At 46.2% G+C, this 26,870-nt stretch overlaps 1 protein-coding gene across 9 annotated transcripts in view; it reads right to left on the bottom strand.

The window, feature by feature from the left end:
* SMARCA2 (SWI/SNF related BAF chromatin remodeling complex subunit ATPase 2) overlaps positions 1-26,870 on the bottom strand; it is a 403,813-nt gene that overhangs the window by 206,392 nt on the left and 170,551 nt on the right. For all 9 annotated transcript variants that reach the window (XM_077249116.1, XM_077249118.1, XM_077249115.1 and 6 more), the window contains exons 7-10: positions 17,106-17,232; positions 15,460-15,633; positions 13,607-13,780; positions 10,644-10,811 (exon numbers count right to left, since the gene is read on the bottom strand). In XM_077249116.1, the coding sequence (XP_077105231.1) occupies positions 10,644-10,811; positions 13,607-13,780; positions 15,460-15,633; positions 17,106-17,232 (643 nt within the window). The remainder of the gene's footprint in view (positions 1-10,643; positions 10,812-13,606; positions 13,781-15,459; positions 15,634-17,105; positions 17,233-26,870) is intronic.

The raw sequence follows: 26,870 nt of genomic DNA, 5'->3' as shown, positions 1-26,870 counted from the left end.
ATTTTGGAAAACTTTTTTTTTTTTTTTTTAAATTTTGGCATGCTTCAATAGCCTTCATGGAAGGCTAGAAGCTGCCACAACTCGATCGCCTCTGCTACATAGATGCTCAGATCGCCTCTATGTAGTAGAATTACAGCATTGCTATGAATGCTGACCACAGGGTGGCACTCACAGCAATCTGGCATCAACAACCATAGAGGTCTGCAGGAGACCTCTGGTTGTTATGCCGACGCACCGACGCATTTCCGTCCGGATGACCGGAAGCGCGCGTTAAATGCCGCTGTCAGAGCTTCGCAGCGACATTTAACTAGTTAATAGATGCAGGTGGATTGCGAGTCCGCCCGCGCCTATTGCGGGCACATGTCAGCTGACACGTCCTGGCATTGATGCAGCCTCACCGCCGGAGCCCACATCAAAGCGGGGGTTCTGCCATCGTATGTACTATTCCATCCGATGGCAGAAAGGGGTTAAAATGGCATCACTCTTGGAAGTTCAGCTTAGCTCTGTGCCCCCAAGAGTTCTGGCCCCAAGCGTGAAGTGCTGGACCTCAAGGGTAGAGGAAGCTTGCTGTGCCATGCTGAGCCTGCTGGGTGGCGAAATATGGCCGCAGAGAACAGGAGAAGCGCTTCTCGTAGCGTGCGAGAAGCGCCAGGCAGGTGGGCGGGACCGCCAGAGTGACGCACAGAAGGGGCCGGGATTACTGGCTTATGGCCTAGCAAGGGCCGAAGCCGGTGACTAAATTAGTGATCGCCGGACTCGCGACGTGCTCATGAGTTCCTCCATGGATGAAAAGAGGGATTTTTGGTTCTTACCGTAAAATCTCTTTCTTGGAGCCTTCACTGGGGACACAGGTAACCATGGGGTGTATGCTGCTGTCGCTAGGAGGCTGACACTATGCAAACAAAGAAAAGTAACTCCTCCCGGCAGTATACACCCTCTAACCGGCACCAGGCAACTCAGTTGGTGCAAAAGCAGTAGTAGGAGCAAGTATAAACAAACTCAACATATGTACCAACCCAAAACAACGGCACGTTGGCCAACACGGTACAACATAAAGGGAGGGTGCTATGTCCCCCAATGAAGGCTCCAAGAAAGATTTTACAGTAAGAACCAAAAATCCCTCTTTCTCTCTCGTTTCATTGGGGGACACAGGTAACCATGGGACGTCCAAAAGCAGTCCCAAGGGTGGGGATAATATGCAGAGAGAAGGAGACTCCGGTCGGCCAGTGAGCACCCGCCGCCTGCAGAATCTTCCTACCCAGGCCGGCGTCCGCAGAAGCCAGAGTGTGTACCTTACAGAACTTTACGAAGGTGTGAATGGAAGACCACGTTGCGGCCTTGCAAACTTGCGAGGCCGAAGCTTGGTGGCGAACTGCCCAGGAAGCTCCCAAAGCCCGGGTAGAGTGAGCCCTCACCCCCGGGGGAGGCTGTTTTTCATGGACACAATATGCCTCCAGAATCGCCGAACGGATCCAACGAGCAATTGTGGATTTAGAGGCGAGAAGCCCCTTCCGAAGACCTTTCTGAGACAACAAACAGAGGATCAGACTGGCAAAAAGAAGCAGTTCTAGAAAGATAGACTCGGATAGCCCTGACCAAATCCAGCCTGTGAAGAGATTTCTCCAAAGGGTGAAGTGGGGAAGGGCACAAGGAAGGAAGGACGATGTCCTCATTGATGTGAGAAGCCGAAACTACCTTTGGTAGAAAGGAAGGAACCGGCTGCAGGACCACTTTTTCCTGGTGTAGAATCAAGAAGGGAGAATGGCAGGACAATGCCCCTAGCTCGGAAACTCTCCTAACTGAGGTGAAGGCGAACAAGAAGGCCACTTTCCATGAGAGAAGCGAGAGGGAAATGTCCTGAATAGGTTCAAAAGGCGCACTCTGGAGGGCGCTGAGTACGAGGTTGAGATCCCAAGGTTCAACCGGAGAATGGTACGGAGGCGCTATATGAGCGACACCTTGAAGGAAGGTCCTCACCTGGGAAGGGACGCCAGGTCTCTTTGAAAAAGGATGGACAAAGCGGAAACCTGACCCTTCAAGGTACTTAGGGAAAGACCTGAATCGAGACCCGCTTGGAGGAACCCAAGCACAGAAAGAAGGGAAAAGACCATAGGAAACAAACTGCTGTCATCGCACCAGCGAAAAAAGGCCTTCCAACATCTATGGTAGATACGTGAAGATGCCGGTTTCCTAGCTTTTATAATGGTTTGAATGACGCTGTGGGAAAAGCCTGCATCCTTCAGGACCGCGGCCTCAACGGCCATACCATTGAATTCAGGGACTGAGAAATCGAGTGTAAGGAGGGGTTCTTGTGAGAGAAGATCCAGACGGTCTGGGAGTCTCCACGGAACGTCCGATAGCATGTTCAACTTGCTACACATACCAGGTCCTCTGAGGCCAATCTGGAGCTACTAAGAGAACAGGAAACCCCTCTGTCTTTATCTTTTTTTATGACCCTTGGAATCAAGGGAAGAGGCGGAAACTGATAAGGCATCTGAAATTGGGCCCACGAAATCAAGAGGGCGTCGCAGCCGACAGCCATCGGATCCCGAGACCTGGAGACGTACCGGGGAACCTTGTGGTTTGTTCGGGCGGCCATTAGGTTGACATCCGGGACGCCCCACCTTTGACAAATTTGGTCGAAAACGGCAAGGAGAAGAGCCCACTCGCCCGACACAAGCCCCTGATGGCTGAGGAAGTCGGCTTTCCAATTGTCCACCCCTGGGATGTGGATGGCAGAGATGGAGGGAACGTGGTTCTCTGCCCACCGTAGAATCTTTGATACCTCCCTCATGACCTGCTGGCTGCGAGTTCCTCCCTGGTAGTTTATGTAAGCCACAGCTGTGGCGTTGTCCGACTGAATGCGGACCGGTTTTCCCGTGAGGAGGGACTGCCAGCGGAGAAGGGCCAGGAAGATTGCCCTGATCTCCAGGACATTGATCGGGAGAGGCGTCTCCTGAACATTCCAGTGGCCGTGAGCTGTGAGGTGGAGAAAGACTGCACCCAACCCCTGGAGACTGGCGTCGGTGGTGATGACCTGCCAATGATGGGGGAAAAATGACCTCCCTCGAAGAATGGAGGTGGACAGCGCCCACCAAGTGAGAGATTGCCTCACCTTGAGAGGGAGACGAACTGAGTGGTCTAAAGAAAGAGGGCTCCTGTCCCAAGCGTAGAGAAGGGCCAGCTGGAGAGGGCGAGAGTGAAATTGGGCATAAGGTACTGCTTCCATGGAAGCTACCATCTTTCCTAGAACCCTCATGCCGAGCCATAAAGGTAGAGGGGCAGAGCACTTCAGAGCTTTGATGCCCTGCCGAAGAGCCATGAACTTCTCCTTCGGGAGGAAGACCTTGGCTTGAGTGGTGTCGAATTCCATGCCCAGAAATTCTAGGCGTTGGGTTGGAATCAAGGTGGACTTCTGCTTGTTGATTATCCAACCTAGCCGGACTAGCGTGTCCAGAGTGATCTGGAGACTCTGGGCGCAGTTCCGACGAGACGGACACTTGAACAGGAGTTCGTCGAGATAGGGGATTACAAGAATCCCCTTCGATCGAAGGATGGCCATGACCGCCGCCATTACCTTCGTAAAGACCCTGGGGGCGGACGCTGTGAATTGATAATGTTGCTCTTGGATCGTGAAACGAAGGAACCTCTGATGCTGTACGCAAACAGGAATGTGTAGGTATGCATCCTGGATGTCCACAGAACATAGAAATTCTCCCGGTTCCATGGATGCGATCACCGAGCGCAGGGACTCCATTTTGATGTGCCGAATCCGGAGGTGACGGTTCAACTGCTTGAGGTCTAAAACCGGGCGGAGATAGCAGTCTTTCTTTGGAACAACGAAGATTCGAGTAAAAACCCGAAAACCGCTCGCGGTGAGGTACTGGGACGATTACCCCTGAGGCGAGGAGTGAGACAACGGCCTGGAAATCCCCTGAAACATGGGAGGGCTGCTTGGGTGGATGAAAGTTAGAAACGTCTTCCTGGGGGCGAAGAAAATTCTATTTTGTAGCCCGAAGTGACGATCTCCCTGGCCCAGGCATCGTCAACCACTGATAACCAAGCCTCTGTGAACAGAAGAAGCCTGCCTCCCACCCTGGAAAGTTTTCCAGGTGGGAGTGACCCGTCATGTTGAAGAAAACCTATGGCCGCGAGATCCGGAGGGTTTAGAGGAGCGGCTTTTAATTCTCCAGTGAGGAGTAGGCCTGAAGGCAGGTTTCTTACGCTCTCCTTGGGTGGCAGACCGGTCCTGTTGAGAGGCACCACCAGAGGAGGTGAAGGACCGAAAGGGGTGAAAGGGATGGGGTCCCTTCCTAACGAAGGGATGCCTAGGCTTAGATTGAGGTAGAGAAGTGCTCTTACCACCAGTGGCGTCAGATCATTTGGTCCAGCTGTGTGCCAAAGAGCCTGGAGCCCTGGAAAGGCAGACTAGTGAGATTTTTTAGAAGCGGGGTCTGCGTTCCACGCCTTCAGCCAAAGAATTCAGCGAATGGCAATGATGTTGCTGTTAGCCCTTGCGGAGCAAGCAGCCGCATCCAGGGAGGCATTTAAGAGATACTTTCCTGCGTGAGCAATCTGATCCGCTAAATCCGCTAGCTCCTCTGCAGGAGCCGAAGCTACAATGCCTCTACGCAGGGTCTTGGCCCAGGCTGAAACAGCTTTCGCCACCCAAGAGGCGGCAAAATTAGGACAGAGAGAGGCCCCAGAAGCTTCAAAGGCTGATTTGGTTAAAGTCTCAATTTGCCTGTCCGTGGGGTCCTTTAGAGACGCTGCGTCAGGGATGGACAACACAGTCTGCGAGGACAATCGAGACACAGGCGGATCTACTTCTGAAAACTCGGACCATTTGTTGACAAGGTCTGAATCAAAAGGTTATAAGATGTCCAGACGCTTCCTTCCCGAGAAGCGCTTACCGAGATGTTCCCAGTGTCTAGATCAGACCTGGGCAAGATGTGGCCCGCATCCGGCGCGCCTGATGATTTTAAACGGCTGGAGTGAAGGCCCCGAGCTCATTCACACGCTGTCGGAACTGAATGCGCTTGCAGAGCATACAGTTCCAGGGTCAGGATGTGATTGACACAGCATCAGGAGCCATTGGCTCCCGGCTGTGTCCATCATTCTTGTGACCGGAGGCAGCATTATGCCACCGGTCACAAGAGGCTGAGCTCCGCATCGGCCCTGTACGTCACGTGCGTACGTCACTCCAGCGCCACGCGGGATGTGCTGCGGTGAAGCAAGTTGCTGGCTGGCGGTCTCCTTCGGGTGAGTATCCGCGCGGTCGGGGGGAGAGGGGGTCCCTGTGTTGCTGGGGAGTGTGAGGGAGGGGGGCTACTACATGGGGCTGCCGCGGCTACCACATACTGGGGGGGGGGATTGCTATCAGTGGGGATCACCTACAAGGGATGGCTACATTAAGGGATACTACATATTGGTGGCTACATGGAGAATACTACCTAAAGTGGGGGATATCACATACTGGGGAGGGGGGGGCAGGGGTGATTGCTACCAATGGGGATTACTTACAAGGGACGGCTACATTAAGGGATATTACATATTGGGTGCTACATGGGGAATACTACCTAAAATGGTGATCACATACTGGGGAGGGGGACGGGGGGGATTGCTAGAGGCACAGAGGGGTCTGATCCATGTACGTACGTACGTACGTACGTACGTACGTACGTACGTACGTACGTACGTACGTACATGTGTACACGTATACACGTACACGTATACACATACATACACTAGCTGTTTCCAGCCAGCTAACGCTCGGCACGCTCATTGCTATCTAATTAACGCTGCTGTAATGTGTGGGAATGGAGCCTCGTGTGGTAATGTGGGGGGCGGGATTATGTGTGGTAATGTGGTGGGGGGCAGGAATATCTGTGGTGATGTGGTGGGGGCGGGATTATGTGTGGTAATGTGGTGGGGGCGGGATTATGTGTGGTAATGTGGTGGGGGCGGTAATCTGGTGGGGGGTAAGATTATGTGTGGTAATGTGGTGGGGGGCGGGATTGTGTGGTAATGTGGGGGGGGCGGGATTGTGTGGTAATGTGGTGGGGGGCGGTAATCTGGTGGGGGGTAAGATTATGTGTGGTAATGTGGTGGGGGGCGGGATTGTGTGTGGTAATGTGGGGGGGGGCGGGATTGTGTGTGGTTGATGTGGTGGGGGCGGAGCTACTGTGCAGTGGGCGGGATTAGCGAGTAATCACGATGCTACATATATATTTTTATTTTATATTAGTCCGGCCCTCTAAAACCATCCCAATTTCTCATGTGGCCCCATGGCAAAATTAATTGCCCACCCCTGGTCTAGATGTAGTGTTGTCAAACTCTTTGTGATTGAGAAAAACTCTATAGAGGGACGCTTCGTCCGTTTGAATGAAATGGAGATGTCCTGAGAGGTTGCCTTTTCGTCCCTAAGCTCAAGTGTTTGAATAATAGCCGAAATAAGGCTATCCACCATATCCTGCGTCCCGGAGGTCTGATCCGTATCCGAATCAGACTCCGACTGAGAAGATAAATCTGAGCCGACGTCCGCCTGCGAGGAGGGGGAACGGGTAGAGAGGGGTATTCCGGCTAACGCAGTGTGATCCGGTGTACTTGATGAGGATCCAGACAGAGTCCTCTTCCTGGATAGTTTCTCAAGTCTGCCCCTGTGAGGGTCTTGGTCAGGTGCGAGCGAATCGCCGTAAGAGGCGTTCGTGGCACTGGTAGCAGTAGTTAGAAGCGGAATACGTTCCAGGACCTGAACCAGGGACTGGGACACTTTAGTTAAGTCAGACACTGACTGAGACATAGCATCAGCCCACTCCGGGGGAGGGGGGTTGCACTCATCCAGAGCATTTTTAGACTTCCTGAGGTAAGGACATGGTGGAAGGACTGCAGGACGGACAGAAAGGGGATGGCCGGCCTGAAGCTCACTTTTTCTTACAGCGGGCACAAGCGTAGTGGATGACCGTAGGGATATAGCCAGGGGCCCCTGCAGGGTTGGGCATAGGTATAGAGTAAGGCTACTTTCACACTGGCGTTTACTGCAATACGTCGCAATGCGTCGTTTTGCCGAAAAAACGCATCCTGCAAAAGTGCTTGCAGGATGCGTTTTTTTTTTTGCATTGACTTACATTAGCGACGCATTTGCGACGCATTGCTACACGTCGCAACCGTCGTGCGACGGTTGCGCCGTGTTGTGGCGGACCATCGGGACCAAAAAACGTTACATGTAACGTTTTTTGCTCCCGACAGTCCGCTTTTTCCGACCGCGCATGCGCGGCCGGAACTCCGCCCCCACCTCCACGCACTTCCCCGCACCTCACAATGGGGCAGCGGATGCGCTGGAAAAATGCATCCGCTGCCCCCGTTGTGCGGCGGAGACAACGCTAGCGTCGGGGACCTCGGCCCGATGCACTGCGACGGACCGAGCCCGACGCTAGTGTGAAAGAAGCCTAAGTAATACCTGAAGCAGGATGCCGAAGGCTATACTGCTCAGGGAAGTATAGGCTGGGGGAGGAGCAGCGCAAAGCCTACCAGACTCCAAGCAATAGCGGCAGCGCAGTAGATTGTGTCCCCCGCTTAGAAGAGGTCCGCGTGGCCACGCGACGTGACGGAAGTATCCGGGAAGAAGGCACAGGCGAAGCGCGGGCTGCTGAAGTCGGCGCGTGTATCGAGCGCACCAGAAGTAGGCGTGGTCGGCCGAAGAGAAACCAAAGGCTCGATAGGCTGGGCGTTTGAATGGGTGTGGCCCGCCCGAGAGCGCCCAAAGCCAGCGCTGGAAACCAGAGGGGGCGTGCCCAGAGCTGAGGAGCAGAGCACTGGGTAAGCTGAAAGATGGGGCGTGGCCTGCCAGACCGAAGTGCCCCGGGAAAAGAGAGACTGCACGCGCCAAAGTAAAAAACAGGCGCAAAATTTGAACAAGAAATAGGGAATGGATAAGCTACAGCGACGAGTGCTAGACAGCGATCGCTGCGGACGTGGCAGGCACGTGGTAGCAGCTAGCGAACGGGGCAGAGGGAGATCTGGTACCTGATTGAAGAGCCGTCCTTGTAGTTGAGAATCGCGTCAGGAGCCCTTTGGAAGGTAGGAAGGGTCCTGGCAGAGGGGATCCTCTTTCCCAGCCTTTAATCCGGCCGGCGCAGAAGACAGCGTCAACCCCTTAACACAGAGGGGGGTTGGTCACCGCAGGTGACCACCGTCTTTCCTCTCAGCCCACTCTGAGGAGAGGGATGAGGAGGGAAAAGGGCGAGGACTGGCCGCCAAAGATCACCCTGAACACCCGTAAAGGTGACAGGGAGCATAATCCTGCCCAGCGGGTCCGAGAGGGTGCATTGCGGGAGATACCACATTGCTGTCTCGGCCACATAACATGGGGAAAGCAGGGTGAGATAACTGCGCCCTGTAACCCTTAGAAATAAATCTGAAAAAGTAAGGGAAAAAGATTAATAACACACAAAATCCCTGAAAGAAAAGATAAAAAATCTGGGGTTAGATCCAGGTCCGCCTCCTACAGACACTAAGCAAAAACTGAGTTGCCTGGTGCCTGTCGGAGGGTGTATACTGCCGGGGAGGAGTTACTTTTCTTTATTTGCATAGTGTCAGCCTCCTAGCGACAGCAGCATACACCCCATGGTTGCCTGTGTCCCCCAATGAAGCGAGAAAGAAAACTCACCGCCGGATGATCTGGGGTTCCGGTTCTCCTAAAGAAGGGAGCGATTGGCAGAGCTGCAACTCTGCATGCAGGTCAGGGCTGCAATAAGGACAGTGTAGGAACCCTCACAATCCACCATTCCTTTGAGAGAGGAGGAGAGGGACCGTCAAGCTCCCTGCAGCACCTCTGTTCCATTGGTGGTGCAGTGGGAGCAGCACGGACGCCATGGGGTTCGCTCCCCTAGGATTTCAAAGGGCAGGTAGTCCGGCTGTGGTCAGGCTCAGAAGGGGGGTACATGGAGGGGACACTCTGTGTTCCCATTTGTTGCTGGTGTGGGGAGATCGGCGTCCTGAAGGGAACCGTCGCTCCTAAAATAGGTCAGGCCTGGCATCCCACGTCACAGGAGAGGATACGGGGAGGTGACACTCGCCGTGCTCGCCTGTTGTTGTTTGGGGGAGATCGGCCCCTTGAAAGGGTCCGCCGCCTCAGTCTACCTCTTGCACAAAAAGATTTATAAAAAATAAAAAAGGTATGGTCTGAATAGCAGACCCCAGTGTGCCTCCTACGGACACTAAGCATGAACTGGTTCTATCCGGAGCCAGCGGGTGGTGTATACTCCAGTGGAGAAGCAAACTCTTTTTGTATTTACTTAGTGTCAGCCTCCTATTGGCAGCAGCATACACCCACGGTCCTGTGTCCCCCATTGTCGCGAAGGAGAAAAAAAAATTCAGAATCACTGGGATATGTAGATGCAGTCCACAATTGTTACCACAAAATGACAGGTCAGATTTGACAAACGAGGGCAGAAATCAATACCCTAAACATATACTATATATTGAGAAAAAAATCATGGTAGTATAGCTTATAGTGTAATTTATGTCACATACAGAAAAAAGGCAACAGTCAGCAAAGAGTGCAGCTCTGGCTCCATATGGGCATTTAAATGCTAGTAATGGGACCAATCGTGGGAATCTGGTGGTATCTTTTTTATACTTGAGAATGGAAGCAAACAATTATATAAGGAAAACAGAATAAGATTGATGGGATGGAGATTTAAATCGTATTTATTCACAGCACAACCATTTTTGTCACAGATGTAAATATAATATGTGAATTTTGTAGTGAAGAAACAGGAGACGTAAATGCAGTGATCAATAACCGTGTGCAAGCACGTAAATGAATGTGCTCTTGAATACAGCCAACATATTAACAGCTTGCTGCTGGTGCTATTTTAGCAAGTCTTGCTAGACTTCACAGTCAGCCATCTGTGCAATTGATAGTTACGTGCATCATAAAAAGAAAAAAATATACACCCAGCATAAAAACCGCCATACTCTTGGAATAAAAAGTGCGACAGCCAAAGTTTTTTCTATCATTTAGCTAGCATGGCTGCAACAGAAATCTTTGCAAGTGTCAAAAGCCATAGTAGTGTCTGTCCTTCCTGTGACCATTAGAAATGTAAATCTCTAAACTTTAGCTTTCTCAATAATGGACAATATATCCATCTCTTTGTCAGGAAAGGGTAGGGCTTCTTTAAATTAAACCATATTGTGTTTTGTTGTATTTGATAATCTATTTTATGTCTAAGCAGGAGCAGAGTATATGTGGGCAATTGTTTAGTAATAGATGCAATTCTCCCAAACTGCAAATCCAGCTAGATACCACCAGGAAAATGAAATTCACACCTAGGCAGCTTTCCAGGTTGTAACCCAGATACAGGAATTATAGCTACTCATGCCACAAAATGTACTAGAGTTATGTCGTGTGGACTAAATTTCTCATGCAAATAGCTGCAAACTACAAAATAATAATAAAAAAAAACACTCACCAGGCTGCAGTCCTCTATACTGTAATCCCCAAATTATTCCCTACAACCATGTACTGCTACTAAAACCAGTGGCAGTGTACAGCAGGGTGGTGAAAAACACACTAATCTGCTGCTGTAAGATGCTGCATCCAGTGATAAAGGTATGGTACATCATGGCGGATAAGTTACCTTCTTTCTTCTCTTCTTTTTTTTCTCTTTGGCAGCCTGAGCTTGCTTATGCTCCCAAACCAAACTGGTGAGATTAGCCACATACTCATCAGTCTGTTGGAGAAGGTAGGCTAGACGGCGATCCTTTTTCTGGTCAATAAGCTTACGGTAGCCTTCTTCATCTTCCGCCTGTTTAAAAAAAAAAAAAGCACAACACTCACTGTGGTTAAAAAGGTTTATCATCATAGCTGTGCATACATGATCAAACAAAAGTGCATCTAACATTGACAGCGAAGGCTACACAGAGACAATAATGGCGCAACACTGAGGTGTAGACCGTATCATGCACCAAACCATAAGACGCACCCCAAATTTTCAGGAGAAAAATAGGGGAAGAAATGTAATGCGTCAAATGGGTGTCTGTCTTATAGTCCAAATGATATAAAGGGGAAAACCGGCGCACTGCTTGAATGTAATACAATATATTAGGGGTGCAAACAAGTGGTCAAAAACTAATGAGAAGGAAAGAGGCCAAAAGAACGACTCATGCGATATGCACACCACTACTCAATACATGTAATTATAAAAGGTAAACTTTATTGACAATACCCATTAAAAACAATTAAAAAACACACAATGAACAATTCCACCCACAAAGCTCCCGCAATTGAACAAGTGTCTGGATCCATATAGCATCAAATATCAATGAAATTAGAAATAGCCCAATGCCTGGACACAATACACATTTAACGTACCCCGGCTATAGGATAATGACAAATATCAACAAAACAGGTGGCCGTGGAGCAACGTAAGTACACCAAAAGCAATTGCACATAAGTACCAAAGTGCCTCGTGGCACTGGAGTATTTGGAATGATACCCGTGGTGAAAATTTAAATAACAGTAATGCCTACCCGCCACACAGTGACGCATGGGCCACCAAATGAATAAACTCCAGAACATGTATCCTAAAATGAGGACAAGGCAACAAATAGGCTGTGCAAGATGGAGGAAAATACGAGACAGCTCACATGACCAACCCGAAAAGAGTTAAAGCTCCCATGGATGGAGGTCGGGGAGGAAGGAGAGCAGGAATCAGCGTGGGGGATGCCCATAGCGTATCGCCGTTGCAAGGACGGCTTCATCAGGGGAAGTGGGCAGAGCCCACGCAGTATGCAACACAGCCCACGTAGTATATAGCAATGTGGGCACTATATGCGTGGTTAAAAAAGACTTAAAATAAAAAATAAAGATATACTCACCTTCCGAAGGCCCCTTGAAGTCTTGGCGCCTGTGTGCGGTGCACGCGGCAGCTTCCGGTCCCAGGGTTGGTATGAGTGCAGGACCTTCTCGCATAGCATCCTTGGCACCGGAACCTGCCGCTTGCACTGCCGAGGACAGCGTGCGACGTCGGAAGGTGAGAATAACCTTTTTTTTTATTATTATTGTTTGTAACATTAGATCTTTTTACTATTGATGCTGCATACGCACCTATTTACCCGGAAACCACTACATTGAAACCATGGGAGTGCGGAGGCTCTGAGCTTTCACAAAATGTCGGAAGAGCCCCCGCACCGCCAAGCACCCCGTCCTACCAGCCTGGTACTTGCAGCATCACCTCACAGCATCTCCTCCCACCCCACGGCCAGCAGCATGGCCCAACTCCTGCTGCCGCCCCCCAGTAATTTGGTTAATAAGACACCGCCCATTTTCCAACCAAATTTGTGGGTGGGTGGTTGGGGAGTGCATCTTAAAGGCCAAAAAATATGGTAATTTGTGAAGCTTCCAACTCAAAGAAAATAAAGAAAAATTACATGTGTGACTGTAGCATCATGTAGCCCTAAGGGGCCCTTAAAGGGAAACAGTCAGCAGGTTTTTGCTATGAAATCTGAGAAGAGCATCATGTCAGGGCAGAGAGCCTGATTCCAGCAATGTATCATTTACTAGACTGCTTGGTGCAGTTTTGATAGCCCAGTTTTCTATGTAGCAGTAGTCAGAATATGGAGAGGTGTATAACCCTACCCACATTAGATTGGCAGCTTCTTCCTGTGTACATTGTCAGCAAGCTGCCAGTCAGTGTTGGGGGGAAGGTCTACACAGATTAAATGGACTGCCATGTACATGAGACCTAGTCCTCCAGTGAATCTTCTGCTGATAAAACACTGACTGTATTGAAACTACAGCCTAGTAAGTGACAACCCTGCTCTCAGATAAAATGGGAAAAATCTGCTAACAGATTCCCTTTAAGGCTATGTGCCCACGTTCAGGAAAGCGTGCAGAATTTTCCTGAGCAAATCCGACTACTTTGGCAGGAAATCCGCTAGCGTTTTTTGTGCAGATTTTTTGCGTTGTTTTCCAGAGCTTCGCAATGCAATAATATAGCGGGAAATCCGCAAAAAATCCGCAAAATTAATCAACATGCTGTGTTTTTTTTCCGTGATGCGTTTTTATTGCGTAAAAAAAGGCAACATGTGCACAAAAATTGCGGAATGCATTAAAAATGATAGGATGCTTAATGTAAGCGTTTTTAAGTGTTTTTGCAGTGGAAAACCGCCGAAAAAACGTGAAAAATCCGCAACGTGTGCACATAGCCTTAATGTTTTGCCGGTATGCATTTCACTACAGTGTACAAGAACACCACAATGACTTGTTCATGTGCTATAAATGTACAGTGTAAGCCACAATGATAGCAAGTTCAACTTTGATGTGGTCCAGATGTGTGAGCAATATTATGGCAGAAGTGGAAAGAGGGAAGATACTACAGTGCTGTCAAAAGAAAAAAAAATAATACTTTGTATGAGAACAAGTTCTGCCAACTATCACTGGCAGAACATCTGAACAGTATCAAAAAGTAGCATGAATGCTCCACTATGCAGTTTAAACTCAAAAAAGATGATGCAAATGAAGCCACACATCCTAAAAACCAACTAGGTTATTGGAACTATACTAGAAACTCACTTTTAGCCCTCCTTGCAGCCAACTTACCATCAATCTTCTCATTCTTTCTTTCTCAATTCGTTCAGTTTCTTTCTTCTGCTCGCGTTCCGTGTTTGCGTGCCATGTAGCCACAGCTTTAGAAAGTTTCTGGATTTTGCCAGTGACAGATCTGTGGTATTCTTTAAAGTCTTTAGCATGTTGCAATATACTGTTAAGATATTCCTATAATTGAGAAGATCAGACATACAGGTAAAATGACTACTGGATAAAAGGAATTCTATTGATAAAAACAATAATGTAGTTGGGTAAAGCCATACCATGACACCCATAAAGTACTATAAGCCCTAACACACTACCTTTAATTGCAATCCAACTGTGGTCAGTTCCGCACGTATCCTTACAATGCATGACAAACAGCACACAGTATGTAAGAGAGGGACTGTCCAAGAATCAGACAGCATCTGTGTGTGGGGGGATTCAAATAAACTGTGCCCATTTGCTAAAGAAGTTGTTTTTTTTTTCTTCTCTATATTGAGAAAATTACCAAAATATGCTACGTGCATGGGGCTACAGCTGGGCAAAACTTTAAATAAAAGTCGGCTGAAGCAGTCACTTGATCTAATACCCATGGGGGGGGGGTCTCCTGATATCTGGAAATGATTTATAGGACATGTTAGATTTTAGAGGGGGTATCCAGGACTTTATAAAAAAAAAAAAAATAAATAAAATGTAACTAAGCACTAATAGGCAGGTTATTGCAACTTACCCGTTGTGTACAGTGCCGTTGTTCCCCGGCACAGAGCGGTCTGTGACCACTCTTCTCAGGGATCCAGAAGCCTCCACTGATGTCACGTCTACAGAGTGGAGGCTTCTTTTCTGCTCAATGGGGCGGGACTTCAGATGTCATTCTGATAGGCAGTGGGGATCAGACTGTCAACCTGGGGGAGCCGACTGTCAGTCAGAATGACGGCGGAAGTCACGTCCCCATGTGTATGAGGAGTTCAGGTGAAACTAACTGTAGGTTGAACAATCAGTGATTACTTTAAGCTGTCAGTAGAAAGACAGTCACTGGGGTTTTGAATGCTCTGACAAGGTGTTATCCGAGCATGCTTGCAACAGCCGCAGTGCATGCAGGGATTGTCCGTGTTGAAGGCAATCCTTGCATGTGTTGTGGCTGTCAAACAGCCGCAAAACATACAGCCGCCGGGACTCGAACATAGTATTCGAGAACACCGAAGATACAAGCATGCTGGTATAACACCTTATCCCAGCACGTTCGCTCAACACCAATGGTCACACACTTGCAGATTTACAGCCTTCTCTCCACTGAAAGTTGCTAACGTCAGTGCCCTGTTCTTGACAGAGATGCAGGTTCACAGGATTTGACAGAAATGTACAAAATGGGAATAAGACTAAGCTGGCCATAAACATGAAACGGCCGATTAGATTGATCAACCCAAAGCTTTATTTTACCTGACTGGAGCACTAGTCAATTACACTACGGAGATACCATAAATGTACAAGATGGAATTAACCCTTTAAACTCCAGAGGCAATTATGATTAATTATAGTCACTGCTGCCAAGCAATAAACGGGAGGTCACTTGATACACCATTTAGTAAATGATGCTAAATCATGGCATCCGAGAGGGTGTAAAGTGATGGAACACCGGAATCATTATTCTATAGCAATTACAATATTCAGTTCTTCTGACTGCATAGCCAGCCATGTTTGCTTTGGCCACTTCCTCCTTTTGTAGACGTGAAATAAGTTAAAAACAAATTTTCACAAATCTAAATGTTGGTCCACTTACATATAGATCAGACCCCATAATGCTGGACTCAGGGATGTATATTTACAACGATTACTGTGTGTTACAATCCCAGCAAAGCTTGCAGTACCTGGTGCTTTTGCCTGCGTTTCCGTTCCTGTTCAATTTTCTGTTGCTTTTCAAGTTTCTCAGTCATACGAGCTTCACGAAGAGTTTGTCGCTTATTCCTCTTGTAAGCCTTTGAGTTCAAGGCAGTCTCAAGTGTAGTATCCCGACGCATGCATGCCACAACTTCCTGTCTCAGCTAGGAAGTAGAAAAAAAAATGGAATCCAATACTACAAAATGCTTGTAATCATTTTAATACAGGAAAGATATATATATCTTGGTACCGTGTTAGCCAGTAGATAGAAAAATATGTAGAATTGAGAGTCCTCAGTGGTTGATACCTTTTAATGGCTAACTGAAAAGATGGTAACAAATTGCAAGCTTTCGAGACTACTCAGGTCTCTTCATCAGGCAAAGACTAATACAAATTCTGAAGAATCACATAGTTTTTGTTTTTTTTGTTCTGTGCTATGTTGTGCATAAATATGTGATTCTTCAGAATTTGTTTTAGTCTATGCCTGATGAAGGGACCTGAGTAGTCTCGAAAGCTTGCAATTTGTTACCATCTTTAGCCATTAAAAGGTATCAACCACTGAGGACTCTCAATTCTAAACATTTTTGTAATCATTTTAGAGACACATGGGGATTTAATAAAGCACATTATAGTACTGAATGGACAAACAATAATCCCTTCTGCCCATCAGATCTACAATAAACCCCTTTAATAAACATGGTTTGTCTTAAAGGGAATCTGTCACCTCATTTTGGCCCTATAAACTGTGGCCACCGCCATCAGGGGCTTATGTACTGCATTCTGCACTGCTGTAGATAAGCCCCCGATGTATCCTGAAAGAGAAGAAAAACAGGTTATATTACTCACCCAGGGGCGGTCCTGCTGCTGGTCCGGTCCGATGGGCGTCGCGGTCCAGCGCCTCCCATCTTCATACGATGACGTCCTCTTCTTTGCTTCTTGCCGCAGCTCCGGCGCAGGTGTACTGATTTGCCTTGTTGAGGGCAGAGCAAAGTACTGCAGTGCGCAGGTATCAGAGAGGTCTAGCGCCTGCGCACTGCAGTACTTTGCTCTGCCCTCAACAGGGCAAATAAAGTATGCCTGCGCAGGAGCTACGACATGAAGCAAGGAAGATGACGACATCGCATGAAGATGGGAGACGCCGGACCCGCGACGCTCATCGGACCAGACTGCCCCCGAATGAGTATAATATAAACTTGTTTCTGTTATCTTTCAGGTTAGATCAGGGGTTCACACAGCACAAAAATGAGGTGACAGGTTCCCTTTAATTTCTTTAATTGCAGCAAACCCGCAATATTTCTATAAAAATGCTGCAGTTTGAAAAATCGCATCTTCAAGCTTCCCTATCCTGTGTTTCTTTAGCCTTCAAAGTTTACACCTTACAATATTTGTCTAAAGACTTAAACACGATTGAAAAATCGCATCTTCAAGATTCCCTAGTGTTTTTTTAGTCTTCAAACAAATATTATAAGGTGTAAACTTTGAAGGCTAAAGAAACACTGGATAGGGAAGCTTCAAACTGCAGCATTTTATATTGTAAGTTTACACTTAACAATATTTATTCTTAATCTGATTTGGACAATGTGGTGTATTTTTTGAAAAACATAATAAAATTTAGATAAAAAAAAAAATTGGTCACCTGACGCTGGAAGTTTAAAAGTCTAAGAGCTTTTAACTCCACTGTAGCTTTTGTTCTCAGATCTGGTGGCAGTGAGCCTGGTAAGTTTTCTAGTTCCTGGATCCGATGGGCAATACGGGCCTGAAGTCTGAACACACAAATAAAGGAAAATGAGGCGGTTAAAACAAATGTATAGTTACCAAACTTTTTCACCTGCATTATATACTATAGTGCATCAAACTGGAAAAATAAAGTGTTGACAAATGAGCAGATAATGTCAAAATATAAGTTAGAAACAACCTACAACCGCGGGAAACATGCATCAGACACTGGCTGCATGATTTCAGCCAGGTATGTTTGACTCTAACGCTGCAGCATTTCAGAGAAAGATGTACTTAAAAAGCCGGTCAAGAACCAAGCTGCACAGGTGACCAGTCGGACAGACGGGCCTCCTGTGGCTACCATTTGCCCACACCCAATAACAGGTCTCTTCCTGTGTGCATGTATAAGGAGAGATTTTGCTTTTATACTAGTTATCTTAAGAAAACTGAAGACAGGCAGCAACGTTCAATTTGGAGAGCAGTGGCTTTATGCCTTTCAATCCTGCCATATGCACCATTTCGGTTTAATGTCGTCGTGATGAACATTAAAGTGAGAGAGGCCTTTAGTTGCTTAAAGGTTACCTTGGATTGCTTTGTGACCTTGTGGAATATTAAAACAGGAGGCACTCTCCTTCCGGTATACCCGGTTTCTGTATGTCTTACAGCCTATTTCCATTTTAAATGAATACTATTAACCCCTTCACCCCCAAGGGTGGTTTGCACGTTAATGACCGGGCCAATTTTTACAATTCTGACTACTGTCCCTTTATGAGGTTATAACTCTGGAACGCTTCAACGGATCGTGGCGATTCAGACATTGTTTTCTCGTGACATATTGTACTTCATGATAGTGGTAAAATTTCTTCGATATAACTTGCGTTTATTTGTGAAAAAAACGAATATTTGGCGAAAATTTTGAAAATTTCGCAATTTTCCAACTTTGAATTTTTATGCCCTTAAATCACAGACATATGTCACGCAAAATACTTAATAAATAACATTTCCCACATGTCTACTTTACATCAGCACAATTTTGGAACCAAAATTTTTTTTTGTTAGGGAGTTATAAGGGTTAAAAGTTGACCAGCAATTTCTCATTTTTACAACACCATTTATTTTTAGGGACCACATCTCATTTGAAGTCATTTTGAGGGGTCTATATGATAGAAAATACCCAAGTGTGACACCATTCTAAAAACTGCACCCCTCAAGGTACTCAAAACCACTTTCAAAAAGTTTATTAACCCTTCAGGTGTTTCACAGGAATTTTTGGAATGTTTAAATAAAAATAAACATTTAACTTTTTTTCACACAAAATTTATTTCAGCTCTAATTTGTTTTATTTTACCAAGGGTAACAGGAGAAAATAGACCCCAAAATTTGTTGTACAATTTGTCCTGAGTACGCTGATACCCCATATGTGGGGGTAAACCACTGTTTGGGCGCATGGCAGAGCTCGGAAGGAAAGGAGCGCCATTTGACTTTTCAATGCAAAATTGACCGGAATTGAGATGGGACGCCATGTTGCATTTGGAGAGCCCCTGATGTGCCTAAACATTGAAACCCCCCACAAGTGACACCATTTTGGAAAGTAGACCCCCTAAGGATCTTATCTAGATGTGTGGTGAGCACTTTGACCCAACAAGTGCTTCACAGAAGTTTATAATGCAGAGCTGTAAAAATAAAAAATCATATTTTTTCACAAAAATGATCTTTTCGCCCCCAATTTTTTATTTTCCCAAGGGTAAGAGAAGAAATTGGACCCGAAAAATTGTTGTGCAATTTGTCCTGAGTACGCTGATACCCCATATATGGGTGTAAACCATTGTTTGGGCGCAGGGCAGAGCTCGGAAGGGAAGGAGCGCTATTTTACTTTTTAATGCAAAATTGACTGGAATTAAGATGGGATGCCATGTTGCGTTTGGAGAGCCCCTGATGTGCCTAAACATTAAAAACCCCCACAAGTGACATCATTTTGGAAAGTAGACCCCCTAAGGAACTTATCTAGATGTGTTTTGATAGCTTTGAACCCCCAAGTGTTTCACTACAGTTTATAACGCAGAGCCGTGAAAATAAAAATTCTTTTTTTTTTTTCACAAAAATGATTTTTAGCCCCCAGTTTTGTATTTTCACAAGGGTATCAGGATAAATTGGACCCCAAAAGTTGTTGTCCAATTTGTCCTGAGTACGCTGATACCCCATATGTGGGGGGGGAACCACTGTTTGGGAGCATGACAGAGCTCGGAAGGGAAGGAGCGCCATTTGGAATGCAGACTTAAATGGATTGGTCTGCAGGCGTCACGTTGCATTTGCAGAGCCCCTGATGTACCCAAACAGTACAAACCCCCCACAAGTGACCCCATATCGGAAACTAGACCCCCCAAGGAACTTATCTAGATGTGTTGTGAGAACTTTGAACCCCCAAGTGTTTCACTACAGTTTACAACGCAGAGCCGTGAAAATAAAAAATCTTTTTTTTCCCACAAAACTTATTTTTTGGCCCCCAGTTTTGTATTTTCCCAAGGGTAGCAGGAGAACTTGGACCCCAAAAGATGATGTCCAATTTGTCCTGAGTACGCCGATACCCCATATGTTGGGGTAAACCCCTGTTTGGGCACACGGGAGAGCTCTGAAGGGAAGGAGCACTGTTTTCCTTTTTCAACGCAGAATTGGCTGGAATTCAGATCGGATGCCATGTCCCGTTTGGAGAGCCCCTGATGTGCCTAAACAGTGGAAACCCCCAATTATAACTGAAACCCTAATCCAAACACACCCCTTACCCTAATCCCAACAGTAACCCTAACCACTCCTCTAACCCAGACACACCCAACCCTATTCCCAACCGTAAATGTAATCCAAACCCTAACCCTATCTTTAGCCCCAACCCTAACTGTAGCCCCAACCCTAGCCCCAACCCTAGCCCCAGCCCTAGCCCCAGCCCTAGCCCCAGCCCTAGCCCCAGCCCTAGCCCCAGCCCTAGCCCCAACTCTAGCCCCAACTCTAGCCCCAACTCTAGCCCCAACTCTAGCCCCAACTCTAGCCCCAACTCTAGCCCCAACTCTAGCCCCAACTCTAGCCCCAACTCTAGCCCCAACTCTAGCCCCAACTCTAGCCCCAACTCTAGCCCCAACTCTAGCCCCAACTCTAGCCCCAACTCTAGCCCCAACTCTAGCCCCAACTCTAGCCCCAACTCTAGCCCCAACTCTAGCCCCAACTCTAGCCCTAACTCTAGCCCTAACTCTAGCCCTAACTCTAACCGGAAAATGGAAATAAATACATTTTTCAATTTTTTTATTTTTCCCTAACTAAGGGGGTGATGAAGGGGGGTTTGATTTACTTTTATAGCGGGTTTTTTAGCGGATTTTTATGATTGGCAGCCGTCACACACTGAAAGACGCTTTTCATTGCAAAAAATATTTTTTGCGTTGAGTCATGTGAGATCTTGTTTTTTGTGGGACGAGTTGACGTTTTTATTGGTAACATTTTCGGACACGTGACATTTTTTGATCACTTTTTATTCCGATTTTTGTGAGGCAGAGTGATCAAAAACCAGCTATTCATGAATTTCTTTTGGGGGAGGCGTTTATACCGTTCCGCGTTTGGTAAAATTGATAAAGCAGTTTTATTTGTCGGGTCAGTACGATTACAGCGATATCTCATTTATATCATTTTTTTTATGTTTTGGCGCTTTTATACGATAAAAACTATTTTATAGAAAAAATAATTATTTTGGTATCGCTTTATTCTCAGGACTATAACTTTTTTATTTTTTTGCTGATGATGCTGTATGGCGGCTCATTTTTTGCGGGACAAGATGACGTTTTCAGCGGTACCATGGTTATTTATATCAGTCTTTTTGATCGCGTGTTATTCCACTTTTTGTTCGGCGGTATGATAATAAAGCGTTGTTTTTTGCCTCGTTTTTTTTTTTTTTTTTCTTACGGTGTTTACTGAAGGGGTTAACTAGTGGGGCAGTTTTATAGGTTGGGTCGTTACGGACGCGGCGATACTAAATATGTGTACTTTTATTGTTTTTTTTATTTTATTTAGCAAAAGAAATGTATTTATGGGAATAATATTTTTTTTTTTTTTCTTTATTTAGGATATTTTTTTTATTTATTTTTTTACACATGTGGGGATTTTTTTTTTAACTTTTTTACTTTGTCCCAGGGGGGGACATCACAGATCATTGATCTGGCAGTGTGCACAGCACTCTGCCAGATCGACGATCTGCTGTGCAGGGCTGCAGGCTTACCAAGTGTCTGCTCTGAGCAGGCACTCGGTAAGCCACCTCCCTCCCTGCAGGACCCGGATGCCGCGGCCATCTTGGATCCGGGACCTGCGGCGAGGAGGGAGGTAGGAGACCCTCGGAGCAACGCGATCACATCGCGTTGCTCCGGGGGTCTCAGGGAAGCCCGCAGGGAGCCCACTCCCTGCGCGATGCTTCCCTATACCGCCGGTACACCGCGATCATGTTTGATCGCGGTGTGCCGGGGGTTAATGTGCCGGGGGCGGTCCGTGACCGCTCCTGGCACATAGTGCCGGATGTCAGCTGCGATATGCAGCTGACACCCGGCCGCGCTCCCCCCGTGAGCACGGCCGATCGCGTATGACGTACTATCCCGTCGGTGGTCATACGGGCCCACCCCACCTCGACGGGATAGTACGTCAGATGTCAGGAAGGGGTTAAAGTTAAGTGATTTTATCTTTTAAAGCTGGATTCCCTTTTTTCCACATGTGCATCTTTAGGTGTCTGGCAGAGACGCGAATCCGTGCTCAAGATTTCCTGGACACAAGGAAATTTATCTAAAGGGCGAGCTGAAAATATCTTTTTTTCAGAATATTAAAACACCTTGCTCTTGTGATCCATGTTGGTTGAGCTACTCAGGGAAATGCAATAATGGACTTGAATTTTCTCTGCTTGTAGACAATCTGACTTTCAACTGCTGGAGTATAAACTCTTGAGGGTATGTGCACACGTTCAGGTTTTTTCACATTTTTTCCACGTTTTTTCGCGATAAAAACGCTATAAAAACTCATTAAAAACGCATACATTATGCATCCTATCATTTACACTGTGTTCCAAATTATTATGCACAAAGCGTTTAGGAGTGATAAGGTTAGAATTTTTTTGTTTGTCATTTAAACTCATTGATGGTGATGTGTGTCAGGGCTCTTTATATCACTGAAAGCAATTGCAGATACCTGTGCAAATTAGTTTGGCAGGTGTGTCCAAATAAAGGCAAGACTACTTAAGAAGGCTGTTCCACATTATTAAGCAGCCTACATTTTTTGCCAAAATGGGAAAGAAAAAGGATGGGTCGGCTGCTGAGAAGCAACAAATTGTGGAGTATTTAGGTCAAAGCATGACTACAATCAACATTGCCAAGACACTTCATTGTGATCATCGCACAATCAAGAAGTATGTAGCGGATTCCCAGCACACACGTGTGCGTGCTGATAGGGAAAAATTGAGGACCCTTTCCAACAGGCAATTGCGTAAGGTTAAAAGAGCAGCTGCAAAAATGCCTTGTCATAGCAGCAGACAAGTTTTTGAAGCTGCTGGTGCCTCCAACGTCCCCAGAACAAGATGCAGGGTCCTTCAGAGGTTTGCAGCTGTGTGTAAGCCATCCTGTCGACCACCTCTATCCACTGCACACAAGCAGAAACGGCTCCAGTTGGCCAAACGATACATGAAGACTGACTTCCAAACTGTTTTGTTCACCGATGAGCGCCGTGCAACGCTCGATGGTCCAGATGGATGGAGTGGAGGATGGCTGGTTGATGGACACCCCATGAAAACACGGCTAAGGTGCCAACATGGAGGAGGTGGAGTAATGTTTTGGGCTGGAATCATGGGGAGAGAGATTGTCGGCCCCTTTATGATCCCTGAAGGGGTAAAGATGAACTCCATAATCTATGTGGAGTTTCTAAAACAACACTTCCTGCCATGGTTCAAGAGGAAGAACCGTGCTTTCCGCAGCAAGATCATTTTCATGCATGATAATGCACAGTCTCATGCTGCAAAAAACACATCTGCATCTCTGGCTGCTATGGGTATAAAAGAGGACAAACTTATGGTGTGGCCACATCTTCCCCTGATCTCAACCCCATTGAGAACCTCTGGAGCATCATCAAAAGGAGTGTCTATGATGGTGGGAGGCAGTTCACATCTAAGCAACAGCTCTGGGAGGGTATTCTGTCCACATGCAAAACAATTGAAGCAGAAACCATCCAAAAACTGACAAATTCAATGGACGAGAGAGTTCAGAATCTTCTTTCGAACAAGGGGTCCTATGTGCAAATGTAACATCACCAAGAATAAAGTTTTCACTTGAAAACTGTTTGATTTCATTTTGTAATAAGCTGATAATGCTTATAACTTCACAATTAACCATTTTTTTGTTCAAAATTAAAAAAAAAAAAAAAAAAGGTTGAAAACTCTGCTGTGCATAATAATTTGGAACATGCATTTTGAGTGTTTATTTTTTTTTTTTAAAGATACTGTTTTCATAGGCAGTTTGTTCCGAAACATTGCAATTATACTAGAATAGTAGATGACTGGGAAATAACAATGACTGCAATTCAGATAGGTAATTTAGAGAAAATGTGAGGAAATATTATTTGCATAATAATTTGGAACACAGTGTAGAATGCATTCTGCATGTTTTGTGCACATGGTGCATTTTTTTCCGCGAAAAAAAACGCATCGCGGTAAAAAAAGCAGCATGTTCATTAATTTTGCGGATTTTCCGCGTTTTTCCCGCAATTCTATGCATTTGGAAAAAAACGCACAAAAACCGCATGCGGATTTCTGGCAGAAATGTCTGGTTTTTGTCAGGAAAAGTTCTGCAAGAAATCCTGAAGTGTGCACATACCCTTACAGGTGGTTTTGAAACCTTTTCCAGTCTGACAAGCTGTCAAATATTTTTTACACATTTGTTTTATTTGGTTCGCTTGTGTGATAATCTGATGTAGTTACAGTGCAAAGTTTAAGCAGAAATAGTCATTTTCTGAAGGGTTAAAACACTTTTAAGCAAAACTTTATCTCCAAAACAGTGGTCCAGCAATCACACTTCACAGTATGCAGATAGGCATGACTGGTGAGATTGTCCTATGGAAATTAACAGCACAATATTTGTTCCCAGTTTTAACCACATCACTTGTTAATGAACGAATAAGGAAAACATAAAATTGCATCTTTTGTGCTGGTTGCAGAATCCCAAACCCCCACAGTACAGCGCTTTTCAGTCAGCGTTTACAGCAGTATTTACTAATACGCAGTGGTGTAAAGTATAAATAATTAAAATATACCACACTGATTTACTGAATCCTTCAAAATTTACTGTATACTATTGCATCAGCAGGGTCATAAGACCACATAGAAGATATTTCTTCCTACAACATATTCACATCTCCTGAAGGATTCATAAAGCTCTTCACTACACCTGAAAAATATCCCCAGTCTGTAAAACAAGTCTGTTTCTTGCTGGAATAGTAACCCTTCTTGATTTACTGTTCAATCTCTTTGAAAAACCTGCATGACCTAATTCTAATTCAATTTTTTGTACTCTAGAGGAGAGAAAATGAGTCTCATGCAGCGTTGCAGAATTACATCTTTGCGGTTTGAGGTATTTTAAAGCCCCAACTCTCCTTAGGAGACAATCTGACCACCTCTTTGTGATGTATTTATAGAACAAAAGGTAAAGTGTTTAAGACACAGAAGTGCAGAGTGACTGACATGAGCCAGCACCCTGCCCATGACTAAGAATGCGTACTTTTATTTTATGTCAAGACCGATTCTATCCCCCCCCCCTTGCAGGGGGGCACAGACAAGGGGAATAGAAAATAAACTAGGGAAGGACCCCACTAGAAAGACCCCCCTTCTAACAGTGCATTGAAACTTACTTTTATTATGACCTATAAAATATCTGTATTGGGGCGATTGCTAAAATAGGTCCATTGTCTGCCTTATGGTGTAATTAGTATACAAGTGAATGCTTTAATAAATATACATCCTTATTGGGCAGAATATTACAGTTCCTGGCACCGCATTTTAAAAAAAGACATTGAAAAACTGGAGCAAGTTCAGAGATGGTGAGCGGACTGCAAACTATGCCTATGAGGAACGTTTACAAGATCTGGGAACGTTTAGCTTGCAAAAAAGAAGACTGAGAGGAGACTTAATAGCTGTCTATAAATATCTGAAGGGCTGTCGCATTGTAGAAGGATCATCCTTATTCTTATTTGCACAAGGAAAGACTAGAAGCAATGGGATGAAACTGAATGGGAGGAGACACAGATTAGATATTAGAAAAAACGCTTTGACAGTGAGGGTGATCAATGAGTGGAACAGGCTGCCACGAGAGGTGGTGAGTTCTCCTTCAATGGAAGTCTTTAAACAGAGGCTGGACAGACATCTGAGATGGTTTAGTGAATCCTGCTTTGAGTCGGGGGTTGGACATGATGATCCTGGAGGTCCCTTCCAACTCTGACATTCTATGATTCTATGTTTCACTGCAAATGCAGTGTCATCAGGGGATGGGACAAAAGTGTGAATGAAGACCAGACACCCCTCATATATAGCCTTTTACATTAACGTCAAACTAAAGAGAACATAAATGCAAAATGACAATTGTAAAGGGAAGTACACACTTATTCTGGTATATATGTATTTGCATGCTAGCTATGCATACAAGTGCATATATGTGTGTATATAATAAACCCACTGTTTCCGCATATTGCCCCCACAAACATAATATATAAATTAGTAGATAAATATATATCCCCTATGTTACAAATATTGCCCCCCCTTTTAATAATGCTCCCACATGCCTCCATATATCGTTTAGATATACCCAAGAAAAGAAATCTGGCATGTCAAAAGAAAATGGACATATGTCCAACTGTTGTCTGTGGCTATATGCGGACATGGTTAATTACCATGTCAGGAGTTCGTCACACTTCCAGGACAAAAGGATCAAGGAGATCCTTTGTCCTGCTGCAGGAGACTGGGTGCCAGCGCTAATATCATAAGTTCGGAAGTCCGCACTTCAAAGCGCCCTTCCACTTTGTGCCAGGGTGCAAGGAGGGACAGCACACATGCCAGGATAGTGCACTGCGGCGGTACTCGCCCCATGCCTGCACTCATGCAGGAGGGCGTGGCAAAACAGGAGCGGCCTGCCAGATTCAAATATCTAACGGTGGCGCTCCCACGCAGTCTCTTCTCCTGCCCCAGTCCCACATGCCACCATCACATTATCCTCCTGCTCCCCTCTGTGCGCCCTCTTTACCTAGTCCGCAGCGCTCTACTGCTGCTCTCCTAAGCCTGCTCCTCTTTCTCCTGCCGCCCCATTATCTGCTCTCATCTGTCTCCCCCTCTCCAGACCCACATGCCTCTGCTGACTGCTTGTCCTGTAGCCAGCCTCATCCACACAGCCTCCCCTCCTTCTCCTGTCTCCAGCCCTGCTCCCCAGGTCCTCCCTGTGTGCAGCAGCCTGCAGCCTCATATCCCCTGCACTCCACAGCAGCCTTCTCCATACTCTCAACCAAGGAGCTGCTCCTCCATCCCTCCAGCAGGATTGGCCATCACTGCTATCAGTCCCTTGTTTCCTATAGGGATAGTTCGTGATAGGCGGGTGGGCTGTAATTATTGCGTCTGTTTTAGGTATGTGGGTTGGAAGTA

This window comes from Ranitomeya variabilis, chromosome 1 (genome assembly GCF_051348905.1).
Source record: "Ranitomeya variabilis isolate aRanVar5 chromosome 1, aRanVar5.hap1, whole genome shotgun sequence".
Classification (NCBI taxonomy): Eukaryota; Metazoa; Chordata; class Amphibia; order Anura; family Dendrobatidae; genus Ranitomeya; species Ranitomeya variabilis.
This window is presented reverse-complemented; position numbering and strand designations above follow the sequence as displayed.